Raw genomic sequence first — 26,034 nt, 5'->3', positions numbered from 1 at the left:
ATAATATCATGGTTTCATCAATCCTGTGCCAACCTAAAACTAATGTGGTTCAGGATCTAATCCAAAAGTAGCAATAGCTGAATCCTCACTGCCCTTAAAGAATTAGATTTTAATGAGGGGCCCAATAAAACAAATCAGTTGTTATTCATCATTTGGAAGTTTGTACATTTTATAGTTTAAGTAGTAAGAGACTGTTGAGAAGAAAATGTGCTTGGATGTTTTATTTATCTAGTAATAGGCTCTACTTAGACAAGTTAATTCAAAGCCTTTGTGTGCAATTTCTGCTTTTCTCTCATCCCCTCCCCCCACCTCAAATTCGCTCTGCTTTGGTTCTGCCATTGTCTGTTTGTCTAATGCTGGATAGCAAAAAGAACAGTCTGTGCTGAAGAACTTGCGCTTGATGAAACTACCATCCTGTGTTTCTGAACAGAGTCCGGAAGAGGGGAATGATGAGGGGGTAGGTGCCACCCCTGAAAAAGCAGTATGATAGTTACTGTATCACTGCTAGATAATCCACACTGTTATTAATTCAGAGAGTACCTCAAATTATATGAATTTTATTTATGATCTGGTTATTTATTGAAATAGATGTTTTACGCCAGTGCCCAGCATCTTAAATGCCTTGTTCCCTTTTTATTTTAACATTTTACCTTTTGCCCCAATTCTTTTCTTCTCTTCGCCAGTGCCTCTTACAGGAACTGGAATAACAGCATCATTTGAGCTATAGATTAAAGGCATGCTTTTTTGAAGAATTTGTTGCATATGCCGTTTTTCCTGCAGAAATGACATTAATTATCTTAAGGCAGAACTTCATTCTGGAGAATAGCCATTTTGGAATGTAATCTGAGGGATTTGAATCCAATCTATTGCATAAGTATTCAGACTCACTAATGACAAAGCTACAAGAACTTTTGCACTTGGACTAAATTCCAAATAACAAGTATCGAGAGTTCTGTATGTGATGCTTGGAGGCTATTATTGTGTGTTGTACAAACATAATGCCATGTTGTGCTTTATCTTCCAACCATAAAGATCAAGATGCCCTTTTAAAAGCCTTCAGTAAATTTAGAAAGAATTCAAAGTTTGTGCAGCTGGCCAATGGGGATAAGACTGGATACAAAATGTTGTATCGTATGTGGCATTGATAAGAGCTCAGAATGGGAGCTCCGGCACCCTTTTCCCTTAACCCTTAGATTCTTGTTTAGTAGGGGAATTTTCTACCTTGGCCTTAAATATGCACAAGGGCTGTATCCCCACAACTCTGTGGCATGGAGTTCCAAAGACACTCAACCCTCAGAGGAAATTCCTCCTCATCGCAGACTTAAATTGGCATCCCTTAATTCTGAATCTTGCCCTCTGTGCTAGAGCCTCCCATGAGGGGAACCATCGTCTCAGCACTTTGAAACATAGCAGATTCTAAAGGTGTTTAACAATGAAATCACCCCTCATTCTTTCAAATTCCACTGAGTAGAATCCAAACCTGTTTAGCCTTTACTCATAAGACAATCCCTCCATACTGGAGATCTTCCTAATGAATCTTCTGTGAACTGCTTCCAATAAAATAATTTATTTTCTTAAGGGGACTGAAATTGTTGTCAGTGCTCTAGATGTATACTCAGTGGATTATCTCAACATTGATTCAGTATCTTGCTTGTGGCATTAGAATGAACAAAAATAACACAACGCAAATTCTAATCTTTTGTTTTGTTTCATTTATTGTGATCTGAGCATTTTGGGTTAACTTGTTTAATGTTTAATTCGTTCATGTTGGTGATTATTTTAAGTATTTCCAAACTAAGCAATAAAGGTTTTGGTATTTGTTTGAGTTAATTTTGGCATCCTGTACAGAAATTCTATCCATGAGTTAGTGGATGGAATAGGGTACAAAACTGATGTATTTGTATACTCACTGTTTAAAACAATTTCCTGTCCTGAAAATCTGATGTAAAGCTGCACATTTTATTGTCAGTACTTTCTTTAAAAATACAGTTCCTGATTGCATTCTTTCCAGCATATTTGCTGAAACCCAGACCACGCATGGAAGACATGATATGTCAGTATATTTTAATTGGGTGCTTTCACTGTTGCAATGAAAGGAGCAATGAAGAAAATGTTTGTGTTTGCTTGCTGCCTGAGATTGTAGCAGTAGTTTTCTTTTATCCTAATAAATTAACCAAGATAATGTTTATAGTATTTGCTGTGAGACGTGAACTAACACTGCTCACCTTGAGGATTGATCACCCCTAGATACTTGCTAGTTCATGAAAATAAATACTTTAATTTTTCAGGAATAAATTGGTGATGGAGCGTGCAGCCAATGTTTCTGGTGTGATTTGTAATATGTAATTTATTTTGCTGTTATGTGAATTGTTCTCCAGCATATGTTCACATGTAAACTGCCAAAGATGACCAATTCAGGCTAATAGGTTTTCTTTTGAAAAAATAATTAGCTGGACTATTCCTCATAGTGTGGATCTTGCAGATAATGAAGCCGCCTGCAGAATATTACTACATTATGGAAAGATAACACACTTCTACTGGCATTGGAAGTTTTGGCCGACCAGGCTCCTGGCGTCCAGCTGAATTGCTTTATAATTCCTGCTGTCCATACAGTTATTTTATCAATCCAGCATTTAATGGAAAAAGAAAGTGTCTTTTCCCCCTCAGCATTGAACTAGTCCTGACGACTTCATCCTGGTTGGGCTTGCAGTATTTGTGTTGGCCAAATACCTTTTGATTGTCTGAACCTGCTGGCTGACACTCTTCTTTTCCCGTTATAGCTGCTTAAACAACTGAGGTTTGATTGAATTGCTTTGTGTGGCAATATTATCATCATACATTGTAGTAGCTGTCTGGGGTATGAAATTTGAATTGTATAACAGGCTGTGATGGGAAGAGATCAGCTACTGAATGCTAGCCTAATGTTTTGGAAGTTTTAGCAACCGTGAATATCACTAGTTGTTAAGCAGATTAGGAGATGTTTACTGTGGAAGCAAATCCAGTGGAAAATGGTCAGCAGTGAATCTGGAATTAAGCAGACATTTTTTGTGTGATGTTTCACTCTAAATTTGCTCAGCATGAACATTGGAACCTTCTAAATCCTGGGATTATATCAGGTGTGTTCAGGTTTTCTCAAATTTGACTTCTGGCTTGTTTAAATTTTAATGTCTGTTCAATAGAACAGACACAGTTGCAACTTCTCTTCCCTTTTTCTCTTTTGTCTTTCCTTCCTTCCTTATGTGCCAAATGCTGCAGTTTTACTTATGATTTCCTTGGAGATTGGTATGTTTGAAAAGGAAATTCAGTCATCCAGTGTTCAGCTGAAAAGATATCACAATGAGATTTCATTTCAGACTTGTGCTATAACAATCTAAAAGCAACACCGATTAAACTCATTTCATTTGGCAACTTCTGAAAACTACACAACAGAACATTTTCCTTTACTTTCAACACAATCAAACCTGCTACTCCACCATTATACTTTACACCATAATTTATAAATACCTTCTATTCTAATACAGCCAACACAGTTATTTGTAGCTCCTGAGAGTTTACTTTTCCTATCTTTTCCATCCCTAGTAACATTTAATCTCAGAGCTGTCTTTTACAGTGAGGTTTATGTAGGAAATATTCATTCTATTTCAAACTGTGAATTGGAATTTGTTGTTTTCAATCTGAGTGTGAGCACCCACCTGTGGGAAATCAGATTTGTTGCCTCTATCTGCCCTCACTGACTCTGATCCTCGCACAGTGGCTAGGATATGAAACTCAAGATATTTTTAAGATAACCTTGTCCTCTTAGTTTACAATGTTTTTCTGTAAACACGTCCTCTCATGAAGCCAGTCTCCGAGACAATGTGAATCATGTGGGCCTTGTATGTATGTAAAAATGCTAACTTAGACCCAATAGGAATTAAGTAGCGAATTAAAGTATAAGTATGTTTACAAAAATGGAAATTGCTGGAAAAGCTCAGCAAGTCTGAGAAATCAATTAACATCAGAACTGAGGAAAGATCAAAAGACCTGAAACGTTAACTCAGCTTTCTCTTCACAGATGCTGCCAGAGCTGCTGAGCTTTTCCAGTAATTTGTTTTTTCTGATTTACACCAGCTGCACTACTTTTGTTTTTTATAACTCTCTTTGCAGCCTGACATCATTTACACCTTCATGTGATTAGAGATTAAGTATTCACTGCTGTCATATATGTTTTCACCATTGCCTACAGATATGAATATCTTTTACATTATTCTCAGTTGAATGACTTGGGCCTCCCTTAGTATTGTTGCCAGCATTATGCCAAATAGGTCACATGATGACTTTCTCTTTCATTCTATGCTAAATTAAAAACAGTCCCAAAATATACCAGTCTTTTAAAATCCTTTGTCTGTAACATTCTCTAATCTTAAGTCCATCAGTCCAGAATAAAATATTGTTGATTCTGGAAAAGTGAAGTAAAAGTGGAAAATACTCAGCATCTGTGGAGAGAGGGACAGTGTTTGTGTGTCATGTCAATAAGTTTTCATCAGTTCTGTGTTCCTTCTATTCTGATTTTCTACCAAACTGTCTGCCAATTTGATTACCACCAAGGGGAAAAAGTAGAGGAATGGGACTAATAAAGGTGCTCTTGTAAAAGGCCAGTACAACCACAATGTCCAAAGTAACTCTATTATGATTCCGTTATTTGTTAATTGATATGAAGCTTAAAGTTCCCGTGATTCATATTGTTTTCCTTAGACACTCTCATTGTTTCTTGAAGAATACTCTGTCCAAAACTACAGCCCCTAGCAGGGAGAGTGGAGGCTATAAGCTGCTTTCATAATGTCCCATACTGACACTGTTCAGCTAAGATGTTCGTCCATTACTATGTTCATCTCCGTCACTATCATCAAGGCTATCCATACTCTTCGTTCATTTGGTTTTGTTCTTACCCGAAATATTAAGTACCCTGTAATATTGAGTTCCAGCCTTGGCGACTGAAACCTCTTTCCTGTAATATGACTAATAATTCATCTTCATTTATTTCTATTTGTGTTAATTGTACTGTTGAGAATATTTTGAATTTGGATAAAATGCCTTTTTCCTGATTTAACATTTTTCACTGCACTATGACCACTTAATATTTCTGTCCCTTCCAGCCACACCCTGTCTATCATGATGCAATTGCTATGCTGTTTGGGAGCTTAAACCTTTCTCATTATATTCATAAATTTCTCCTCATTTAAACCTTCCCTCTTACCTGCTGAAGTGAAGAATTACAATAATAATTTTCTGCTATCCTTTCAGTAATGGAACTAGCTGCTGTATAGTGGTACTTGGGTGATCCAATGAGTAAGTTTACATGAAGACTATTGTATCTCTAACAAAACCTGTGTTTTCTACATGTTCTATTGTATGTTTATGGGAGAAACAAAATACCCCAACATATTTAATTTTTTGGAAAGACAAACCAAATGAACGAAGAGAGTGGGTGGCATTGATGAAATAAAGTCATGAATCATGTGACGGTAAACTCTTAGTATGTCATTACACTGCATCTGTTCGAGGTGTATTCCAGGCAGAAAATTGAGTGTTTTTCAATGACTTGTATCATCCATTCTAACAATATTTCCTTAAATTTCCTTCCTAGTGCTATTCTTTTGCTTTGATTGATAGTGGTTTCCTTTGTTCTCAAAATGCTCGAAATACTCAGCAGATAAGACATCATTTTTAAAGAGAGAAACAATTACATTTCAGGACTGAAACCTTTTGTGAAAAGTCCTGACAAATTTTCAGCATCTTCTCCATTTTGCCTTTATTAATTCACTGGCTGGATACTTGGACTGAAAAATAATTACATATTTCTCAACTTTTACTTCAGAATACTTTGTAAAGTCAATGACACAACATTGTTTAGGACATTTGACTATCTCAAGCATATTGTTTTGCAGGACATGAGATTAAATGGGAGTTAAATGGGAGGGTGGTTAATAGCTTAAGCCCAGAAAAACAACACCTTGGGAAGGAATAAGTAAGAAATTGTCTGGTGAGGATGCCAAGGGTGGCAATAGTGACGCTGTGGACTCCATGAACAGACTGTTACTGACTAAATGCGAGGCTGTTTCGCATGTAGAGAGAATGAAGAACTGCTTTGGGTCATATTACAGTTAAAACATCAACTGTAGAGTGTGCTGTACAAAGGAACTATATTGTTCATCTTTCCCTTGCCCTTTAATGTTTGTTTAGCTTAAATTTGTTGATGAAATATTTTCACATGAACAAATAACTAATATTTTAACTGATTTTGAATGTTGCCTGCTGCCTTCTGTACATGTGACAGCTGTTAGAAAACTAACTATTCTGTTGCATGTTACACATACTGTTACATGTGAATGGAATGACATCTACAGCTTTGTATATCATTCTGTAATTGTGTTAATACTCTGTAATATACTAATTTTCTCTTCTAGCCTCGTGAGAAAGGCCGCATGCGTTTCCACAGGTTACAGAATGTACAGATTGCACTTGACTACCTAAAACAACGACAGGTGAGTACATGGATACATTGTGATGATATTGAACTATCAATCTAGATTTTGTACATTTCAAATCCCACCATAGCAAGTCATGAAATTGATTTTGTACATTCATTAGCTATAATGTTTACTTGCTCTACCACGTTTACTGTGTAGGGGGAAGCAGTGTTTGATATACCATCACCTCCGGTTTCCCTCTGTTTGCATACCAACTTGACTTTGAACCAGTGACAAAAGAAAAATGCACTGTCAATGTCCTGCAATTATATAAAATTATATGGTAGCATCATCACTACACAAGTTGAAGGAGACTCACCAATGATATTTAGGAATAGGCAGTAAATGCAGCTTTATTTACATTTTCAATAATGAAGCAAAGATAACTTATTGTATTACACATTACTTCCAGCTGTTCTATTTTAGCAGTTGGATTTTAAAGTAACTTTGACAGATGTGAACTTTAACCTGGGTCATGGTAATTAGATAAATTTATTATCCCATGCAAGATTCACTGTAGGCTTGATGGGCTATTGCATCAGTGAATTTTATTATCTGTTTAAACTAAGAAGGTGCTAAAATTGTTAGGTGCTTAGGTATGTCTCAGCTAAGTTAGTGTTGCTAGAAAGTCTGCATCTGGTAATCATTTTGGGCTTGGTGTGAATTTTGCCCAGAGACCCACAAATTGCAGATGCCTGAATCCAAAGTAGACAAGCAGGTGGCTGGAAGAGCACAGCCAGCCAGGCAGCATCAGGAAGTAGAGAAGTCTGACATTTTGGGTATGATCCTTCTTCCGGATGGCTTCCTGAGGAAGAGTTATAATCAAATGTCGAAGTTCTCCACTACCTGATGCTGCCTGGCTTGCTGTGCTCTTCCAACCTCCTCTTTGTGAATTTCTCCCGAGCAAATTAGTTGCCTGAAACTCACTCAAGTTGCATTAAATTGATATGTCACAGGGATGCAGCTAGCTGATTACCATACCATTGAAGAAAAGTAGAGAAAGTAAAGCATACTTTTTTCTAGAGCATTTCAAATTCCAATTATTAATGATCAAAAATTCCTTAAAATGTAGTGGATTTCCAACAAATGGAACTAAAAGGGAAGTTAATTTATTATTGTAATCAGATAGGAGGAGGAATCCCATCCTTTTCGGCTCTATATTTGCATAACAATAAAGGTAAAGTCACCAAAGACCAAGAGAGCCAAAGATCTGCACGCTCATTAGTGGGAGGTGACTGGTGCTGAGTTTAACCTGAGTGTCACCATGCCTTAGGTGAGGGGGAAGTTTGAGAAGGCAGGACCTTCATGATGTCCTCAGTCAGTTTGGTAATTGAACCTATACTGTTGGCTTCACTCTATATCACAAACTAGCTATCTAGCCAATCGAGCTAACTAATCCTCCATATATGCATAATGTATAAATTTCAGCTGAAATAGCTTGTTAATACATTGTTCTATCTAGGTGGCCAGGAGTTTGGTTAAGACAAGCACAACAGTAATTATTTAACGCATTGGCCATGTTTACAGGAAGCTACATATATTAAGATACAGAACCATGTTATTTGCAGATGGATCGTGTACACACAGTGCATCTGTTTCAACCCAACAGAATAGGTGACAAGCGACATGCTGGATCATTTCTCACTGCACTGACTAAGCCTGACCTTTATGTATCACTCAGCATTGATTGGTAGAGGTGTTGCCATGGAGAATTAATCTATCAGTTAACTGTAATCAGTACTCTTCTGTCTTGCAGTATAAATATAAATTTTCTCCTTGAATTGGTATTCTTGTCATTGTTCGATGCTGGGAATAAACAGTTTGTCCTCAATGCTTTGTGTAATAAAAATTCAATAATTCCACATAACGATGTCCATTGTGACTTTAGTACTACCATTTCCACTTAACTCCACTTAACAATTGGAAGAATCAATTATCAGACTTGTTGATCTTGAAGGGAATTTTTAAGTTCCAAAACCAATTCAGGAAAGTTTTGGTGTTATTTTGCAAATAATCGACCAGTTATTTCTAATGTTCCAATTACAGGGATACTTGCTTTTCAATTTATTCACCAAAGTTTTGATATTTTGGTATAGGTCAAAAGAGCTTTTTTTCTCTAGAACACTTCATCTCTGAGATTTATTAGATTAACTGAAGTATAAAATGGGATGTTCTTATTTCTCAAATATGCAGTAGACAAAGCTGAGCCTTTCTACTATACTGAAGAAACTGTCTGTGTTTTTGTTGTTTTAGGTGAAATTAGTAAATATTAGAAATGATGACATTACTGATGGAAATCCGAAATTAACCCTTGGTTTAATATGGACCATAATTCTCCATTTTCAGGTAAGGATTTTTGTATCTAAGGTATTTCTAAATTGTAAATGTATGAAATTTCATGAGTGAAACATTTCAGCAATAAGGCTACTCCTAAAATTAATTGAAGTAAGCCAGCTACAAACTTAAGCATTTGTAAATTCCAAAAGTGCAAAATGTTTGTTGCAATGTATTTTTCAGTACCTGTTTGTTGTGAAAGCTCTTGGCTAACCCATAGATAAGCATGCATGTGTGGGTTCAGCTATTTGGGACAATACTTCACCAAATTCAAAAAGAGAAGTTGCTGGAATAGCTCAGCACATGTGAAGAAAAATTAAAGTTAATGATTTGAGTCCAGTGACCCTTCCACAGAACTAATGATAGCTAAGAAAATGTTGGTTTATATGCAGATTATAGGGTGGGGGAGACGGTAAGGAGTAAACAATATGGAGAGATAGAGTCCAAAGAGAGAGAAGAATAACTGGACAGATGAAAGGGGTCAGTAATAATCTGGCTGGGAGGGTGCATAGATGTTAGTAGCAGACTGTGATAACAAGACCTGGTCTGTGTGGTAGGGAACTAGGACATGGGGGAGACCAGACTCTGAAATTATTGAACTCTATATAGAGCCTGGAGGGCTGCAGGGTCCACAAGCAGAATGTGAAGTGTTGTTCTTCCAGCTTGCACTGAGCTTTGCTGGAGCAATGCAGCAAACCTGAGGTACCGATGTTGGCCAGGGAGCAGGGTGGTATGTTAAAGTGGCAGGCAACTGGAAGCTCAGGGTCACTTTTGCAGGCAGAGCATAAATGTTCTGTGACATTACTAAATTTGTTGAATTACCAGACATTTTCAATCTGTGGGATTTACTGCAGGTATTTCTGGGGTAACGCATGTTTCAGCAGTGTGATTTGGCTATAACGTTGCTGAAGAATTAGGGAATGGTATTTTGGAGAATGCTTACCTCTGGCAATAGCCTGATTCTAGTGGGGATTGGTTTGTGTGCTTTGTTCTGCGTGCTGAAATCTCCATGCCATTTTGTGCATGCGCCGATGTTCTTACTGTTCTGTGTATGCACCGATATTCGCGCATTTGTGATATTGGTGCTGGTCTGTGTGCTGTTCTGCACATGTACTGATGTCTGCTGTTCTGTGCATGCGGGGTGTCAACACTGGTCTTTGTGCCATTCTGCACATGCGCTGATGTCAGCTACTGACAGAACAGCTTTCTGAGAGGTACTGTGCAGACAGCAACTTTCTTAGATTTTTAAAAATGTACTGTTAAATTTACTTTTGTTAATGATTTCAGCCTTCATTCAGACTGTGCTATAGTTTGCGTTAGACGTTTGGATGATTATTTGAGCGATCGTCAGTGTTTTTTTTTGTTGGTCTGCCCCAACCTCACTTTTTTTTCCATAGGCCCCATTATTTCTATTAAGAAAGGTTTCACTGGAATGCAACTATGGTGTTTATAGAAGAACTACCTGTATTTCGAATATTAGGTACAAACACATCCGAAGGAGCTTTGTGAAATTGTCAGAAACAGGTGCTTGGCCAGAGAGACATAGATTAGCCAAAGTGATCAAACACATAGAGTACGGGACATTGGTTAGGCCACTGTTGAAATATTGTGTGCAATTCTGGTCTCCTTCCCATTGGAAGAATGTTGTGCACCTTGAAAGAGTTTGGAAAAGATTTACAAGGATGTTGCCATAGTTGGAGGATTTGAGCTACAGGGAGAGGTTGAATAGGCTGTGGGCTGTTTTCCCTCGAGCGTCAGAGGCTGAGGGGTGACCTTATAGAGGTTTATAAAATCATGAGGGGCATGAATAGGGCAAATAGACAAAGTCTTTCCCCTGCGGTCGGGGAGTCCAGAACTGGAGGGCCTAGGTTTAGGGTGAGAGGGGAAAGATATAAAAGAGACCCAAAGGGCAACGTTTTCATGCAGTGGGTGGTACGTGTATAGAATGAGCTGCCAGAGGAAGTGGTGGAGGCGAGTACGTTTGCAATTTTTAAAAGGCATCTGGATGGGGACATGAATAGGAAGGGTTTGGAGGGATATGGGCTGGGTACTGGCAGATGGGTCTAGATTGGGTTGGGGTATCTGATTGGCATGGACGAGTTGGACCGAAGGGTTTGTTTCTGTGCTGTACATCTCTATGACTCTATGACATGGTTCAAGAACTGTGCTTTAATTAGTAAAATACAGGAAGTTAGTTCTAGGATATGCACATAAAACATCGAATGTATGGCCACCAATGGCATGGAAAAGAGGGCAAGAACTGCACAAGAATCTGGAAAGCAGGTTTTTTATGGCTTTCGAGAGCTGGAAGGGTTACAACAGGGTGAGGCAATGGAGGGATTTGTGCACAAGACAAATGTTTTAAATATATTGTGTTAGAGGACTGTGGAGGTGTTGTATATCGGAGAGGTCATGATGGTTGTTTGTTGTGGATAACGGTACAGGTGCACTTTTGGATAACTTGCATTGGATGGAGGGCGAGAGTGCAAAGTGGAAGACATTAGATGCAAGAGTAAAATGCTGTGGATGTTGGAAAATTGAAATATAAAAAGAACTTCAGACTGAGCAGCATCTGGAGAGAGAAACAGTTAATGTTTCAGATCAATAACTCAGAACTGGGAATGCTGAATCACCATTTTTAAGTGCTGGAGAGAAGACACAAGAATAATTCAGTTAGGAGGTTGCAAAGAGATGAACAAGGTTTCAGTGACAGATGGATTGAAGGAGAAGTGAAAACGTGAGATCAATGGAAGTAGTTAGTCTTTCTGATTGAAATTAGTGATGAATGAGGGAGGCAAAATTTGAGAACAGTTCTGTTTAGCATGTGATAGTGGCAGAGAAGAGATGGAATTAATGACAAGGTCATTGGCAATTCTGGGTGTTAGAGAAATCGTGGTTTTAGTCTTCCTGATGTTTAGATGGGGGAAATTTGATGTCGTTCACATATTGGATGTTGTAAATAGGAGGTGGAAAATAGGCCAACTGGAGCCAAATGAGGTCCATCTCATTGTTCTGTATATTGGAGAAGAGGCATTAGAGAATCATGGCGTGATTTATAGCTTTAAAGGTTTCAGGGATGGTAGAAAAGATAACACACCAGTCATATTGAATGTAATTACATGTTTTTTCTTCTGGTTGGCTTCAATATTGCACGTTTTGGGAACCTGATTGGAAGAATTTGTGGGAAAGATGAGGGCAGCATGAATGGCATTGCAGCACTAAATTTTCTCCACTGATATAATTTAGAATATTCTTTAGTTATGCAATTTTTGTTTTTTAAAATGTAAATGTATCAGTGGTCCAAAAATTAAATATTCTAAATAGTCTTCTGTTTCCTAAAAGTTTTGCATGTAATGCAAATGCATTTGTGCCACTTCCAGTACTTTTGTCAATGTTGCTCTGGTTCACTGTTTATTGCCAATTATTGGAACATGTTCAGTATTTTTATGACCAAATTCTGTCTGGATGGTTTTTATAGGTGTTATTTTTAAATTCAGATTTAAAGAACTTTCAGCACAAGAATTTCTCTTCTATAGATGTCAGTACCTATTTTGGAGTAAATCATCAGCATTAAAACTAAGGCAGGTCATTGCATCAAAAGTAGGAAGTCTGTGTAGATTAAAGTTGTATCTAAGAATTGGTGTTGATTAATTCAAATTCTTTTGAAAAATGACATTGCCTTCTGATAGTTGGTACTGTATTTAAAATGTGATTTGAATTCATCTACAATTGCCCAGTGTTTGGCAGGTCATGGTAGGTAATTTACTTCAATATTTTAACTTGCAAAATGGATCTGTTGATTTCCTGGACTGCAATAGCAGGGTAATTTGCACAGTGGTGTTCATGTGTAATTGAATTGTATTTTACCTTGGAGATAATATCAATTTTATTTTACAAGTGTGTGTGTTCGCTGTGTCGGCACAGTCAGACTAAAAGGTGCATATCAGTTTCAGGGTTGCATTCTTTAGGGCTGCAAACTTCATGCTGCTGGCAACTGTTATGTGTTGGTGGATGATATTAATGCATATTGCGGTAGTTCACATGCCTCCATAGTTGAAACCTTTTAAAGTTGACTGGGGGAGGGGAACTGGATATACATTTACCTCGGCACATGTCCTGGTATTTCGCAGACAAGCTAGCACCTGAGCAATGATTAGTATTTATCTCAAATTGTTAGAGAAATTCAAGATTTAATATTGTATTTCACTGAAATTGCCTAGAGTTGTCTTTGTGTAAACCTGTAAATAAGAAACTGAAAGTTGTCATTCTCCATGAATGATGGCACGGAGAGCTTCTTTGGAAAAAGTGCAACTTGGGGAAAAATTGGGTTGATACTTGGCCGAATAAGGTAAAGTCGGAATTTACAGTTTAAATTATAAACTAGCAAATGTGAATAATACTGTTCTAGATAATGAAACCCAAAATTAATTCCCATTGAATGTGTAATAATATTTCTACTGCAAATGTTGCACATCTGCCATAATGATGTACTTTGTATATTGCTCTCATTTATCATAACTTCTCATACAGACCAGGATTGTCTGCTCACCAGAGATTTGCTATTCCAGTGTAGATGGGAATTGCACATGCGGACTTGTGGCAGACTTTGAAAGAATTGCTCGGAAAATTGAAGATTCCACTGAGCAGTTCTTCACTTGGAACCCTCTACAGTTGAAATTTTAAATCGGAAAATCTGATGTTATCAGGAATAGATAGACAATTAAATACAACTTCTACCTCCTGACTGGCTGTTCAACAGACACTATGCTTGCCTCATAGAGTCCCTACATAGAATCATAGAATCCCTCCAGTGTGGAAACAGGCCCTTTGGCCCAACAAGTCCACACTGACCCTCCAAAGATTAACCCCCCCAGATGCCTTTCCCTACCCTATTATCCTATATTTTCCCCCTGCCTAATATACCTAACCTACATGTCCCTGAACACTGGGCAATTTAGTATTGCCAATTCACCTAACCTGCACATCTTTGGATTGTGGGAGGAAACTGGAGCACCCAGAGGAAACCCATGCAGACTCTGGGAGGATGTGCAGATTCCGAGCAGACAGTTGCCAGAGGTTGGAATTGAACCTGGGTCCCTGGCTCTGTGAGACAGCAGTGCTAACCATTGAGCCACCATGCTACCCCTATCCAGATTTGAACTCTTGATCTCTAGCCAAATGCTGTACCACTGAGCAATACCCCCATGCCTCACTTGCCATAACTACACCTCACCTCGACCACTTGCATCCCAGATCTTGAGCTGACACCTCTCCAGGACCTGGACATAATCTCTCTAACCCCACCTTCGATATCTCATCCCTCTGACTCCTCCACTCATCCCCACCTTCAAGTGGACCAAGCCCTCCCCACCTCTGTATTAAACTGTATTTCCTTCCTCTAACTCTCTGTTCTGCAGTATGAAAGAACTGTCAAATTGGTGTACTGCATTTCAGAGGGTATTTCCCTTCTGAGTTGTAGTGCTTCCTTTTTTCATGAAAAAGGAGGACTCAACTGTGTGAGACTGCTACTCAATGGGAAATCTAGCCCCATAGCTTGTAAAATTGAACCAAAATTTGGAAATGATCAGCAAACAAAATTTTGCTTTTTATACTAAAGATGGAAATGAGAAATGCATTCTCTTTTTGAAGTATATTATTCTTCCATTATGTTATTTAGTGTTTGTGATATTTTTATTAGTTGGTATATGATGGTGAGCGTGCAAAATGCTGTTTCGGACAATAGGTTTAAAACTTTTATTTGGGTAGCTATACTCATGAACATATCAATTATTTTGTCAGCTTCATCCTTCAATGACACATCTTTGTTTTAATGTGTTGTGTAATGTAAGCAGTGATGAGGTACAATAGTTTCATGAATATGATAGGTATCTGAATTGTGTATTGTGAAACTTGAATTTGCTATGAAGGTGTCTCGCTGGAAGTGACTCATTGATGGGTGTTGACTATTCGAAGAATGAAATGTTATCAATGCTCATTGTCATAAACCTTACGTATTGTGTAAGTTATCAGCTTGATGGATTTGGGAGCTGAGACAGCTTCACAATTTTTTAAATACATTGTTTTTATGTTGTAGAGCTTGAATTTTTGTGGTTATGATGTTTCAAATAATTACAACATTGGGAGCTCAATTGAGAATGGTGAAACAATTAATTGTGAAAGATCAGGAATGAAATATTTATTATTGCTTGAAGGCAGTAGCTGATTAGATGCAATCTCAGTGCTCCCAAACCTAGCCTTCACAATGCAAAGTTGACCAAAATTTGGTCTGTTTCCAGTATCTTTCATTTAGTACAGGTGTACACAGATAAAGCTCTCCGATTACTATGACTTAATTTCAAAATCAATTTTGCCACTGTAAAAATAACTGAAAGCTGAGATTTGTACTATATTAAGATCATATCAGTTAGCACCTGAAAAAAGGAAGTAGATTAACCCCATGGGTTGGACCTTTCATCAGAGTTGTCTGATATTTATTGTTGCCCTTGAGATAATCTAAAGACAGCTGGACAGCGATACCAAGCTACTCCAGGTGTTAGAAAATGTACTATTGAAGTTCATTAGTATTTCCTTTTGGAAATTGTATGTCTACTTGGCAGCTTTTCAGTGAAACAAAAAACAAGTAAATGACCTCCACCTAATAATTACCAATTTATAAATGCTCATAATTAGAAGAGTAAAGCATTATTGTTTCAAACTGTTCTGGGTGTGGCCATGTTTTCCCATGTGCTAACCTCTCATTATGATTAGTACTAAAAGAAGAATGTGAAATATAGGATTTGCAAGTAAAGCCAATATCAAGTGCTAACTAAGGAGTGGCTTTGGTAAAGCAACCTGCCCTTTTTGATGCATGGGACAGCAGGATAATATGGGGAGAGATTCAGAAGCAGTAGAATACTTATTGAAAAATATTAGGTTGTTCCGGTACAAATTCCAGAGTAATCTAGAGTTTGCAGAGAATTCCAGATATCACTGATGTTACCTTTGTGGAGTTAAGCCCAAGGAGATTATCTCTAGAATAGTTGCCTGTGGGAATTTATTTCAGCTTGAGATATTTCACTTCCCTTATTTCAGCACAGACATAATCCTACATAATTAGACATAGAAATGTCTGTTCTCTTGCTTTTCCTTTTGAACTGATTAACTTTATTGTCACATGTACTTAAAGGAGTACAGTGAAAAGTTTATAAGTTGCCACTTACAGCACCAATACAAAAGTACCTAGGTGCAACTTCAAGTTAGATGCTCCACATAGTTGGACTGTCCATATAGTCAGAGTCCTAGAGATGCACAGCATGGAAACAGACCCTTCGGTCCAACGCGTCCATACCGACCAGATATCCCAACCCAATCTAGTCCCACCTGCCAGCACCCGGCCCATATCCCTCCAAACCCTTCCTATTCATATATGTATCCAAATGCCTCTTAAATGTTGCAATTGTACCAGCCTCCACCACATCCTCTGGCACTCATTCCATACACGTACCACCCTCTGCGTGAAAAAGTTGCCCCTTAGGTCTCTTTTATATCTTTCCCACCTCGCCCTAAACCTATGCCCTCTAATTATGGACTCCCCAACCCCAGGGAAAAGACTTTGTCTATTTATCCTATCCATGCCCCTCATAATTTTGTAAACCTCTATAAGGTCACCCCTCAGCCTCCGACGCTCCAGGGAAAACACCCCAGCCTGTTCAACCTCTCCCCTTCGTGGAGAAATGTGTGAAGGAAAACACTTTTTTGACCACAAATCCATCAGGAAGTGGTCAGCGTGTAACATGCATGAGACCCTTTGGGAAATGGAGAGGGTGGATCCTGTCAAGCGGTTCCCTGGACAACTGTCAGTCATTTGGCAGAATACCTCATTGCCAGAACTTTCAACCAAATGCCAGGGCATCACTTGGCTGGTGGTGAGAAGGGCTCTGCCTGTGAGATCCTTTATGCACACCTGCACACTCTCCGCCACTGCATGCTGCCCTCAAAAGGAGCTGTGGAGGGGATAGACTGTCACACACCACCTTCTAGAATGTGCTGGAAAAGCTCCTCTGCTGCCTGACCTGTGCTTTTCCAGCATCTGCAGTCCTCACTTTTGCCTACCTTCTTGAATGTGCCTATGCAAAGGAAGTCTGGAGAGAAATACAGCGGTGTTTGTTGAGGTTTGTCCCGAGCAGCTCCGTGATGCGGGACTCCATGCTGTACAGTCTGTTCCCCGGGGGACACCAAGATGAACATCAATTGCACCTGGAGGACCGTCAACTCGGTGAAAGATCAAGTTTTGGTCTGCCCAAAACTTGCTAGTCTTCCAGTTGAGGGAGTTGACCCCAAGTGAGTGGTGCAGACTGGCACGTTCAAAGGAACGCACTAAAGCTTGGGGCAGCTGCCGTTAAGGTGCAGTGAAGAAATACCACTGTGAAAGGTCCTTCTGCTAAAGAATATCGGGGGTTGTTTCCGTAATTAGGCCTGCTGACGTCTCAGCTAAATGCCAAGAAGTTGATTGTAAATATAGAGAATAGTGAGTGTCAAGGCTTAATTCTTTCTCTGTAAGAAAGGGGAGTATAGATCTGAACCGCTTCATTAACTGTACATGTACACAAAGATTTCTTTTTATGAATAAAGTATATTTGTGCAATAAGTTACAGAATAACAATGTCAACAACAGGTGGCAGCATCGTAGGTACAGTGTACCTAGGTGCAATCCTTAATTACAGAATAGAGCAGTGAAGATAAAAAAAAAATCATAGAATCCCTACAGTGTGGAAACAGGCTGTTTTGGCCCAACATCCTCTGCAGAGTAACACACACCAACTCATTCCCCAACCTTCTTAGTCTACATTTTGCTTGAATAATGCACCTAATGTACACATCTCTGAGCACTGTGCGATTTACCATATCCAATTCACCTAACCTCACCTGCATCTGTGGGAGGAAACCGGAGGACCTGGAGGAAACCTGGGGAGAATGAGTTAACACCACACAGACAGTCGCCTGAGGATAGAATCGAACCCGGGTCCCTGGTGCTGTGAGGCAGCAGTGCTAACCACTGAACCACCATGCCACCCTGTAAGTTACATTACAGCTATACATAGTATACCCATATGTCAATAAGAAAGAAACAAAGTTAAAAAGATAAACAACGCTTACGCTTGCTCTCGCTCTCGCTCTCTCTCTCCAAGGGCTGTCTGCAGCAGATCAGGACAGGAGGGCTCTATTCGGTCTGACCGCGAGTTGCAATCCTGCTTCTGCACTGGCCTGCTGTTCGTACTCCTGCCATGCTCTGTGCCGGATGACTGGTTGTGGAAGTCAGGCTGGGTAGTAAGAGGTCTAGAGAAGGGAAGAAAAGAGCGAAGAAAAAAAGAATGGGCAGATTGGACGAGCTCCAGCTGGAGTGTCCAACTCTGCAGCCATCCAGTGTAGTATTTTTAACTATTAAACATCCTTAAATTTGCAGAATCTTATTTGCCATAACAACAAGAAAATTTAGTAGTTTGAAACTTTTTTAGTTTGAAAAAGTTACAATATACTGCATATTAGTATATTTATTTTGATCAAAGATTAATTGACCTGAATATTTCAAAACTGACCAGAAAGTAAATTTATACACAAGTTGAAACCAAATACAGTACAGTTTCAAATATCAATATAAGTACGAGTGAATCTTCATAGGTCGGATCCGTAAGTACAAAAGTTTGGAAGTCAGATGTTTCTAAATCACTGACATCATGTATACATGATGCCACTGCCTCTATATGATCATCTGTTATGAATTTAAATTATGATCTCTTGAACATTTTGCTAATGAATGAAATGTACTTGGGTGGAGGGGCAGCGAATGAGTAAAAGGAATTGTATAGTCTCTTTCACACCCTCAGAATGCCACCAAGTACTCCACAATCAATGAATTACTTTTGAAGTGCAGTTATTGTTTTGTAAGCAAACACTTAAACCAAATTGCACGTGTCAAAGTTCCACAAAACATGATAAGAGACAATAACCAAATTTTGTAGCTGGATCAGAATAAGTCTTTATCTGATGTTGGATTACCACCCATTCCAGGCGATACCTACTCAGTGCACCCCTATCTCATTATTCATGCTTCTGGCAGTGTCATATTCTTCTATCTCCCTGACATTGGGTTGTGACAGAATACGTGCTTCTGTGTCACCTAATGTTGGAGTTTACAATAAACCTGTTTTTGTTTTTACTCATCTACCCAGCATGTTTATTTTATTTGCATAGTGTGATTTATAAATTGCTAAGTACTTTATCAGTTTTAGATTGGTAAATTTATCATATTGGCATGAGGTTATAAATTAAAGTGCTTTGCATTCAGCCAAAGTGCTACAAGTGTCCTTTCTGTGAATTGGATGCAGTCCAGCAGAGGAAGCACCTGGGGAAAAATACAGAAGACTTGTATCACCCAATTAAATCACATCCATGTAGGTCATAACTATAAAAAGAGAAGAAAAATGGGAAGAAAATGAAGGGATAAAAATGTGGCCAGTATTTTGTGGAAAACAACTGATGTAAGATTGAATATATTATCATTCTCTTGGTTCGTGATTAATGTCTTTTGAGTTCATCAATGTTAATTTGTTGGGAACTCTAGTTTTCTGTACCACTTGTATTCCCAGTCTGGGTGTGACTTTCTTGAAGTTTTTAAGTTCAATGAATTATGATTGGTTTTTACAGGTTGACATTCAAGTCAGAAACTTGTAAGTGTAAGCTGTGTTTTGAACAACATGCACCCCCCTCCACCCCCCCCCCCCCCCTTTATCTCTCCACCCTGGAGGTTTCCTGCCTCTATTCCTGATGAAGGGCTTTTGCCTATTTTCCTGCTCCTTGGATGCTGCCTGACCTGCTGTGCTTTTCCAGCACCACTCTGATCTAAACTCTGGTTTTCAGCATCTGCAGTCCTCACTTTTGCCTACTATACTTTTTCTGATATTTGTAACCACAACAGCAAGGAAAACATGCCTCCCAGTGTTTCTTTGCCTTTTGCAATATTAAAAAGGTCTTATTGAAACAGCAAGTTTCAATTCAGTCTAGTGAGTTTATGATGGGTCACTGACTCCAGTTCTACACATCACTTAGAGCTACAAGTCTACAGAGATTAGTATAACTGAAGCCAATCTTTAGGCATGTCATCAGCATTTATTTAGAGACGTGCACATTACAGAGATATACTTATCCCAAGAATTACATTTGTCTGTACCTTTTTGATTGGCATAAATGAATTTCTGGTTAATGCCCATCATCTGCATATTGTTAAATACCATAGTATAATTAACATTCCATTCTCTCTCAGTTAAACATAGTTTTATATGTATCAAAATTCAAAACAAATTAAATGCCTCTATAATCTGTATAAAGCATTCCATTGTGGAACACTGCTTCCCTTAAAGGTCCTGTCTGGGTAAGATGATAGACAAGCAGCGAATCAGATTTATTGAGTTGAGTTAACTAATATGCTGATAGTTGGCGTCCATCCATGAGATTGGTCCTGTCACAGGTACCACTTGTGAAGTAGTTATCAAAGTCTTTGGGGGCTGTATTCCATGTTGGTGCCATGTTACCAGCTGCTGATCATTACTGGAGTGTACCAACTCCTAGATGATGTCACTATTTTCAGGGTTAACTAGTGTCTTCCAGATGTGAAAATTCATGTTTAGCATCTTTGTTACACTTGCAAGCAGCCTTGAAGTGGAACTTTGTGTTCTAGCAATTGTCCGAATCCTTGCCAAATAGGAAATCATTAAGCATGTGATCACCATTCACCCTATAAACATGCCTGACCCAGCAAAGACATCTCCACTTGATGATTGTTAACATACGTGGATGAATTGTTTTTGAGAGAACTCCCACATTCGTAACCTGTTGTGGCCTACACATGACTCCAGACTTACAGCAATGTGGTTGACTTATGACAGTCCAATTGAAATGCCCTAGCAAGAAAGCTAGTTGGTACCAAACTGCTATAGAAAAGTCTCAAGGAGTAAACCCATTCAGACTATTTGGCTTTGACCAGGGCAACAGCAATGAGCAACATGTGACCATGCAAAGTCTTCCTTGCTTGGGGGCTAGTGCAAAATTGGGAGACATCTCCCATAGATGAGTCAATCAAAAGCCCGTGTTGCTATTCTGAGTCGCACATTACAGCCAATGTTACAGACATCATCATCCTTGGTCCCTGTCTCACCATCAGGACAAAAACAGCATAGTGATGCATAGTGGAATGAAGTTCTTTGGCAATCCTCAAATGACTGCGCCCCATGAGGTGTTACAGCAACAGTAAAGCAGCCTACTGATTCCTCCTATTGTCCTCTTTCAATTGCCCTCCGCCCCCCACCCCCTTGCTGTTGAAGTACTTCACCATGTTGAACGCCAGTTTGAGGAAGCCTGCAGGGGCACAAATTAATTTGTTAAAAAAAACATTAAAACTCATGAGAAAGGAGAAAATGTATTGGCATGGATTAGTTGGCTAACAGACAGAAAACAGTAGAAACAAATGGGTCATTCTCGTGTTGGCAGGCTGTGACTAGTGGGGCATCAAATGCAATTTTTCCAAATTTGCGGATGATATAAGCCAAAGTGGGAATGTGTCTTATTAGGAAGCTGAAAAGGAGCATCAAGAGCATTTGGACAGGCTTAGTGAAGGAGTAAGAACGTCATCAGACTTGGTCTCAGCTTGGTGGGACTGTTTTATGATGAGAAATTGGGCAAACTGGATCTGTATTCTCATTTTGAAGAATAAGAGGTGATTTTTCTACACACTGTTCAGAATTCTTTATAATAGATTTCTACAACAATTCAGTTTTTGAATATTCTATTTCTGACTGCCAATCAATGGGATATAGGGTTATGGGTATAGGGTGTTCAGGCATGGAAATGTTCAGTCCGCTATGATCATATTGTATGGTCAGATAGGCTTGATGGGTTGAATAACCTACTCCTGTTTCTGTGCTCATTTCTGTATTAACTGGGAAGCCTCTTGCATTTAATCTGTTGGCTAGTTTTAGAGTGCTGACAAGGGAAACCATTTTAGCGTTTGCCTCTAAATTCATTAAGTAATAAGGGAGGTAAATGGAATGTTGGCCTTTATTTCAAAGAGAATGGAGTATAAAAATAGGGAGGTTTTGCTAAAATCGTACAAGGTATTAATCAGTTTGCTACTGGAATACTGAGGAGTTTTGGGTCCTTTATCCAAGGAAAGGTATTTAAGGATGTGGCCCAGAGAAGGTTCACTAGGTTGATCCCAGCTATGCAGGTGTCTCCATCTGGACCCCTCCCTTTGGTCTCTTACCTGACCTGATCTGTTGAGAACTATTGACATAAGTTCTTAACTTCTCTATTCCCTCCCTCCCCACACACCTGTTTAAACCTATCTCCCTCTGAACTGACTGCATTCTGTGCTCTCAGATCTAACCCTGACTTAGTCAGGCCTGTTGACTAGGATGGCGTTGTAGTTTGTCTGGCGTACTGACCTCTATCTTGTAGAGGCTGAACACTCGCTCTTGGACCCTCCTTTCTACCCCTGGACCATGATGTCACCATTTGAACATCAAACTATTACTTCTACAACTTCCCATTCTTAATTGCCCAACCTCAGGCAGCCTGCTTTTACCTTCTTCCCAAAATCCTCAAACATGATTGCTGAGGCAGACCCATTGTTTCAGCCTAAACCTACCCACGGAACTTATTTCTTTCTCCCCGTGGCTTGATTTCATTTTTCTCCCCTTATTGTGTCTCTTTCCCCTTTCATCCATGATTCTTCTGATACTTTACATTGGTTGCAAAATTTCTAGTTTACTGGCACTAGCTGCCTCTTGACACCATGGACGTGCTACTCCTCTTCATATCCATCCCACAACAGGATGGTCTGAGGGCACTCTGCTTCCTTTTTGAAAGAATGCTAGAACCATCCCATACACAATTACTATCACCATCTTCCTCTCTCTGGCTTTTGAATAACTCTCCTTAAACTCCTCACTTGCAACAGAGACATGGTTATGTCTATCCAGACAAGCCGCAGTTATGACTGTCTCTTTGTGGAGACAATGGAACTTTACTTGTTTTAGTCCTCCTCTGGTTCCTCAAATTCTTCCTCTGATACATCATGAGACAATTGTGTTGCTTCACTGGTTTCTCTGAAATTGGAAAATTTTGTCAATTTTGTTTCCAGTTTCCATTCTCTCTCCTTTTTTCCTTGGGCCATCTCTCACTCCTCCCTTTCCTTCCTCATCATTTGTTTCCATTTAGGGGGATATCCATTGAAAGCCCACTGACCTCCACCATTACCATGCACCTAATACCTGCTTCCTGTAAGAACTCCATCCAGGTTCTCTTCTCTATCACATTTCTTCTGATGATGTCACCTTCTGCAAGGGTTTATCAGATGCTGCATCCTCTTTCCTCAAGCAAGGATTCCTGTTAGCCTGGTTGACAGGTCCCTCAGCTGTGTCTAACTCATTTTTGGCACTTCTGCCCTCCTCTCTTCCCTTCCACAACAATGATAGGAACACCCTGGTCTCACTTTCCGTTCTGCCAGCCTCCATATCCAAAGGGTCAAAAGTCACGGTTTCCACCACCTTCAGTGGGATGCCATCACCAGATGTACATTCCCCTCTCCTCCCTTGTCAGTATTCCTTGGAGTCTGTTCCCTCTGCGAAATTCTGGTCTGTTCCCCTTGCACTCTCAAAACCTGGCGCACACCCACAACATTCCCTGCAACTGCAGAAGTTGAAACACTTCACTGTTTTCTCCCCCCAATTCACTATCCAAGGCCACAGTCCCATCTTCCAGGTGAAACAGTGCTTTAGCTGCACTCCATTTAATCCAGTCTACTGTATTTGCTGCGAACAATGTGGTTTTTCTCTACACTGGGGTTACACATACTGGGTAACTGTTTTGTGGAATACCACCCTCCATCTATTAAAAATGACTTGAAACATCCACTTCAACACAACCATGTTTCCATGCAAGCATTTCTGTCTCCAGCCTGCTGCAGCATTCCAGTGAACTTGAATGTAAGCTAGAGGAATATCACCTTATCTAACAGCCAAATACCATCTTGAATTTAACCATTTCAGACATGAACCCTTCCCTCCATGTTCATTACTCACTGTGCCCCCAGGTTCTGTTCTGTATGCTCCCAGCATAGCCAAATCATTTTCAATTATTCACCCTTCCTGTTGGCATCCATTCAGAATTTCTCTAGCTCTCGCACGCTCTCTCTCGAGCTCTCTCTCCTGGCTTATCAGCAATCCCTTTTTGATTTTCTTTATTCCCCTTTCTCTGTCAAAGCCATCTTTATCTATTCGCCGTGTTCTCTTTCCGGTCTCTTCCCCAACAACCCGTTTCTGCCGTTAGTATAAATACCACCATTTCCCTGTTGATTTCCATTCTGATAAAGGGTCTATGGACACAAAACACGATCCTTGTTTTTCTGCTTGTAAGTTTTTTTCGCTGAGCTGCCATGTTTGTTTTTAGGTATTTCTTCAACATGTTAGGTAACATCTGTTTTTCTTTCCAAAGATACTGCCAGGCCTTCTGAGTTTCTCCAGCACTTTGTTTTTGTTTTAGATCTCTGGCATCAGCAGTTCTTTATTTTATTATGGCTGTTAACAGCCCTGTGCTCTTCTATGGACTGAAAAAATGGGGGAAAATAAGGATGGAATTAAACTCAAATACACAGCGTTATAGAGTTTGAGCTATAGGGAGAGGCTGAATAGGCTTGGGGTTCTTTTCCCTGGAGCATCGGAGGCTGAGGGGTGACGTTATAGAGGTTTATAAAATCATGAGGGACATGAATATGGTGAAAAACCAAGGTCCTTTACCCAGGGTAGGAGAGTCCAAAACTAGAGGGGATAGGTTTAAGGTGTGAGAGGAAAGACTAAAGAGACTTTAGGGGCAACCTTTTCATGCAAAGGGTGGTGCATGTATGGAATAAATTGCCAGAGGAACTGGTGGAAGCTGGTACCAATATGACATGTAAAACATATATGGATGGGAATGTTAATAGGAAAGGTTAAGAGGGATGTGAGCCAAATGCTAGCAAACTGAACTTGATTAATTTAGCATATCTGTTCGACCTGGACGAGTTGGACTGAAGGATCTATTTCGGTTTTGTACATCTGTATGACACCCACAAAAGTTATCAGTTTGGAAAGAGATTTGTTCCTTGTTGAAGATCCTCTTGCATTGGTTAGTCTTTCAACCCAGCCTGTTTTTAACATTGAGTTTCCAGGTAAGCTTACCACTGATCATTCTAACCCCTTCACAAAGCAATGCCAGGCTATCCTAGCTTTAGCAACATACAAGATTGCACTTTTCTAGCAACAAGCAGTCACTGAACTCGAAACATTAAGTCTGTTTTTCTCTGTGGATGCTGCCAGACCTCCTGAGTTTCTCCAGCACTTTATTTTTTGTTCCAGTTATGGGAGGACTCTGTTATGAGTGTAGGTTGAGTAGGTTGAGCCTTTACTCATTAGAATTTAGAATGAGAGGTGATGTCATTGAAACATATAACTAACTTTAAGTAACAAAGCTCCCTGCAACAATTGCAAAGCAGCATTCCCATAATTTTCTATCATGTTCCCTACCAGTCCACAATGCTGCTAACTCTTTCCTTTTTTAGTTGTTTACTTGTTATATTTTGTTGGGACGTGAATGTTGCTGGCAAGGCTAATGTTGGGGTCATCCCTAATTTGCTGCAGAGAAGCTTGGTAGTGAGTTGCTTCTTTGAACTGCTGCAGTCCATGTATTTAACAGCCAACTGTTAGGAACTGAGTTCTAGATTGCTAACCCAGTGACTGTGAAGGATTGGTATGTGGATTTGAGGAGTGTTTGTAGTTGATGGTGTTCTCACATGTTTGTACCTATGTAATAGAGGTCCTGGGTTTGGAAGATGTCCCCAAAGATGATTTTTGCAAGGACTGCAGTACATCATGTAGCTGTTGTATCCTGCTGCCTCATTGCACTCATGATGGAGGGAGTGGATTTTTAAAGTGATGGGTGGGATGCCAATTAAGTGAGCTGCTTTTGAACTGGATCGTGTTGAGCTTCCCATTTATTGTTGGGGCTGAACTTTTCCAGGAAAGTAGTCATGATTTGGAGATGCCGGTGTTGGACTGGGGTGTACAAAGTTAAAAATCACAGTGTGGAAACAGGCCCTTCAGCC

At 39.5% G+C, this 26,034-nt stretch overlaps 1 protein-coding gene across 10 annotated transcripts in view; it reads left to right on the top strand.

The window, feature by feature from the left end:
• Window positions 1–26,034, top strand: part of macf1a (microtubule actin crosslinking factor 1a) — a 604,319-nt gene that overhangs the window by 269,221 nt on the left and 309,064 nt on the right. For all 10 annotated transcript variants that reach the window (XM_043717780.1, XM_043717784.1, XM_043717779.1 and 7 more), the window contains exons 4-5: window positions 6,447–6,524; window positions 8,763–8,855. In XM_043717780.1, the coding sequence (XP_043573715.1) occupies window positions 6,447–6,524; window positions 8,763–8,855 (171 nt within the window). The remainder of the gene's footprint in view (window positions 1–6,446; window positions 6,525–8,762; window positions 8,856–26,034) is intronic.

The sequence above is a fragment of the Chiloscyllium plagiosum genome, chromosome 27 (assembly GCF_004010195.1).
Source record: "Chiloscyllium plagiosum isolate BGI_BamShark_2017 chromosome 27, ASM401019v2, whole genome shotgun sequence".
Lineage (NCBI taxonomy): Eukaryota > Metazoa > Chordata > Chondrichthyes > Orectolobiformes > Hemiscylliidae > Chiloscyllium > Chiloscyllium plagiosum.
The sequence above is the reverse complement of the archived record's forward strand: the minus strand, read 5'-3'. Positions and strand labels throughout refer to the sequence as shown.